General features: G+C 36.1%; 1 protein-coding gene across 22 annotated transcripts in view; it reads left to right on the top strand.

Annotated features, from left to right (window-relative positions):
• Nucleotides 1–2,861, top strand: part of EPB41 (erythrocyte membrane protein band 4.1) — a 189,670-nt gene that overhangs the window by 148,215 nt on the left and 38,594 nt on the right. For 17 of the 22 annotated variants that reach the window (XM_019660270.1, XM_019660309.1, XM_019660299.1 and 14 more), the window contains one exon: nucleotides 781–843. The exons of the other annotated variants lie outside the window; for them this stretch is intronic. In XM_019660270.1, the coding sequence (XP_019515815.1) occupies nucleotides 781–843 (63 nt within the window). The remainder of the gene's footprint in view (nucleotides 1–780; nucleotides 844–2,861) is intronic. 22 annotated transcript variants of the gene reach the window in all.

The following is a 2,861-nucleotide window of genomic DNA, read 5'->3' as shown; positions in this document are numbered from 1 at the left end:
TTTATTTTTTTAGCTGAGCCATCCTGCCACCTGTTGGCAGCTCAGCGGCTGCTCAGCTCAGGCTGGGACTCGAACCGCTGTTGCTCAGAGCTCAAACTCTTGAGCGAGCTCTTAACCAACTGAGCCACTCAGCCGGCCCTCGACAATATTTATACATATATATTATTGAAACATCATAGCAGCAACTCCCAGTATTATTAATAACTATGGGTTTGGCTGCTCTATGCCTCATTCTTCCCATCTATAAAGTGGGATGAATCAGTTCTTACTAACTAGAATATTGACTGATCATGCATAAAATGCCCACCGATCTTTCTTATGAAAGGTATCAAAGATGTACGTACTGCAGTATTACTAGGTATGCAATATGACCAAACAGCTAAATAGCGTTTTAAAATCTTTCTCTACTCCACGGAACATGGAGTTTCAAAGCTTCTTCAAGTCCTGTATTTTAAGGTAACCCTCAAACAGCTCAATTTCAAAAATGAACGTGAAACAGCTTGTTATGTAAGAAGCCAATGAAGCCAGGAGCACTGTCTATTTAAATAATATCATCACATTCTTCCATCGTTCATGAACAAGGTCATCCATTTCCCAGTGGTAATCATGTCCTCTGTGTGTCCTTGTGGTTCTGTGGCCATTTCATGTTGGCATATGCTGCGCTGTGGACATTTAATTTTAAATATTTTTTTGGTTTGCCAATTTGCAGTTTTTTTTTCCCGCAAGAACAACATTTTAATTTTTTATGCTTTTCTGTTTTTCCCTCTTTCATTTTCACAGAAAAAGAGAGAGAGACTAGATGGTGAAAACATTTATATCAGACATAGCAATTTAATGTTGGAGGTTTGTATGAACTTGAAGCTTACTTCAGTTGGTGGCCTGTAACCTTCTGCATTCTTTGCTGATCCCCCTTTTTCTCTCTGTGCTGCATTTGGTTTTGCATGCCATTGCATGAAAGAATTTTAGGTTTAAAATGCTTTTGCATGTAGGTAAACATGAAGATATGTAACCATTTCTCCTTCTGACTCTTTTTTAGTTTCCATCTCTCACACTTAACTAAAAAATATATGATTGGGACTACCTCTGCTTCTCATGGTTCCGTTGTAGAAAATTCTACATCACTTTAAAAAAAAAATTCATTGAATTTTCCAAGAGTATAAATTCCTGTATGTCCCAAGCATCAAAATTTTCATCTTCCAAACTGAGAGTGTAGAGAAGTAAGACAAATTATTACAATTCAAAACAGGCTTAAAATATGACAGAAGGACAGTCAGGGGGAAAAAAAGTTAAGATACAGGAAGGAAAGAAGGGAGCCTAGCATTAATGGGTAGTTGGTATGATAGAAGATAATTTAATCACAAAAAGCAGGTCTGCTGGTATGAAATTATTGCTTTAAATGAGAAAATTGAGACTTAGAGAAATTAAGTAATTTCCCTATGGTCACAGAGCTGTTAAAGTGGTAAAGCTAGGGTTTGAGTTAGGGCCTATCTAATTCTATTAAACTACACTTTTTTTTTTCCCATTCAGAAATAGCAACATATTGTAAGGTCATCTTTCCCATTACATTCAACATTGGTAAGATTTTTACCGGTGTTATATTATATACTTTATCTAGTTTTGGGCTCCACATTGGATAGGGAAATATAAAACTGGTTAGAAGATATGGGGAACTTGATAAGGAAAAATTAAGGAAACGGGAATTATTCTGTGTGGAAAACACTGAGGCCACGTTACTTTTTACACATCAGAAAAACTGTTACATAAAAGTTGAAGACCAGATTGTTTTAAAGAAATGACAGAGCCAAAAGAAAAGAGCACAAACTATGATAGCAGGGATTTAACTTAGATGTAAAGGAAATATAAACATGTAGGAAGGTGATAAACATGGTTCTTGCTTTCAGGAAGTTTATAGTGTGGGGAAGTGAGGAGGAGAGAAACAGTAAGCAAGTAGTGATAAAATGATTACAATTGTTACAAAGCTATGAAGGAAATAAACCCTATGCTGTGCTAATAAAAGGAATCTGCTCTGAATAAGTTAGAGAGGGAAGTTCTCTCTGAAGAGACAACATTTTAGACCTGAAAGTTGAACAAATATTAAATGTGGCAAATATTATTAAACTGGAAGTTTAAAGAAACTTTGTTTTTAGATATATCTCTGGTTTAATGTAATGGCCCCTACTAATTACTTAACCTTGTCTTATTCTTTGTCAAAACTTCTATTTTGAGTGCCTGCTATGTATAAGGTACTTTAATAAAAGCAATACAAAATGTAGCCGGCCAGCCTTCATGAATCATATTCTGTGTAGTAGGTACATTTACCTCATGTAACAGGAGATTTTCCAAGGCTGGTCTCTAGAATGTTTCACACTTGGCAACTAGATCTCCTTACTTTAGCCCATAACTGAAGCTAGACCTGAATGGTTCCGCTTCTGAGATTCGGAAGAATAACAGATGTCAGCTGATCTCCTTGTACTCAGCAATGTAACATCTCCAGATTCCAAACGTGCCGATTTCTAGTCCATTTTTAGTGCTTCCTCTTACCTGGAACCTACAGTACCAATCATATATTTGACATTTGTTCCATGAGGTGTGTCATGGCTTCTGAGACTCATGAAGTCCCTGTGTGTGATGTGTTTTACCGCAGCATTTCATTGATAGCCATGAGAGGGGATGTCTACTAAGTTGTGTGTTTGCAAATTAAAACGACTAACTACCTTTTGATAATATTTTATATTTAATGACGTGTTTGGTTTGATTGCTGCTAAAATTATAATATAATAGGTATCAAAAAGTGTCTAACCTGAAAACAGCCAAAGAAATTTGGCTAATCATCATTCTCTAGTTATTATGAAAGTTTGGGG

Source organism: Hipposideros armiger, unplaced genomic scaffold, assembly GCF_001890085.2.
Source record: "Hipposideros armiger isolate ML-2016 unplaced genomic scaffold, ASM189008v1 scaffold_10, whole genome shotgun sequence".
Lineage (NCBI taxonomy): Eukaryota > Metazoa > Chordata > Mammalia > Chiroptera > Hipposideridae > Hipposideros > Hipposideros armiger.
Note: the sequence above shows the minus strand (reverse complement) of the source record. Positions and strands in the feature narration are given on the sequence as shown.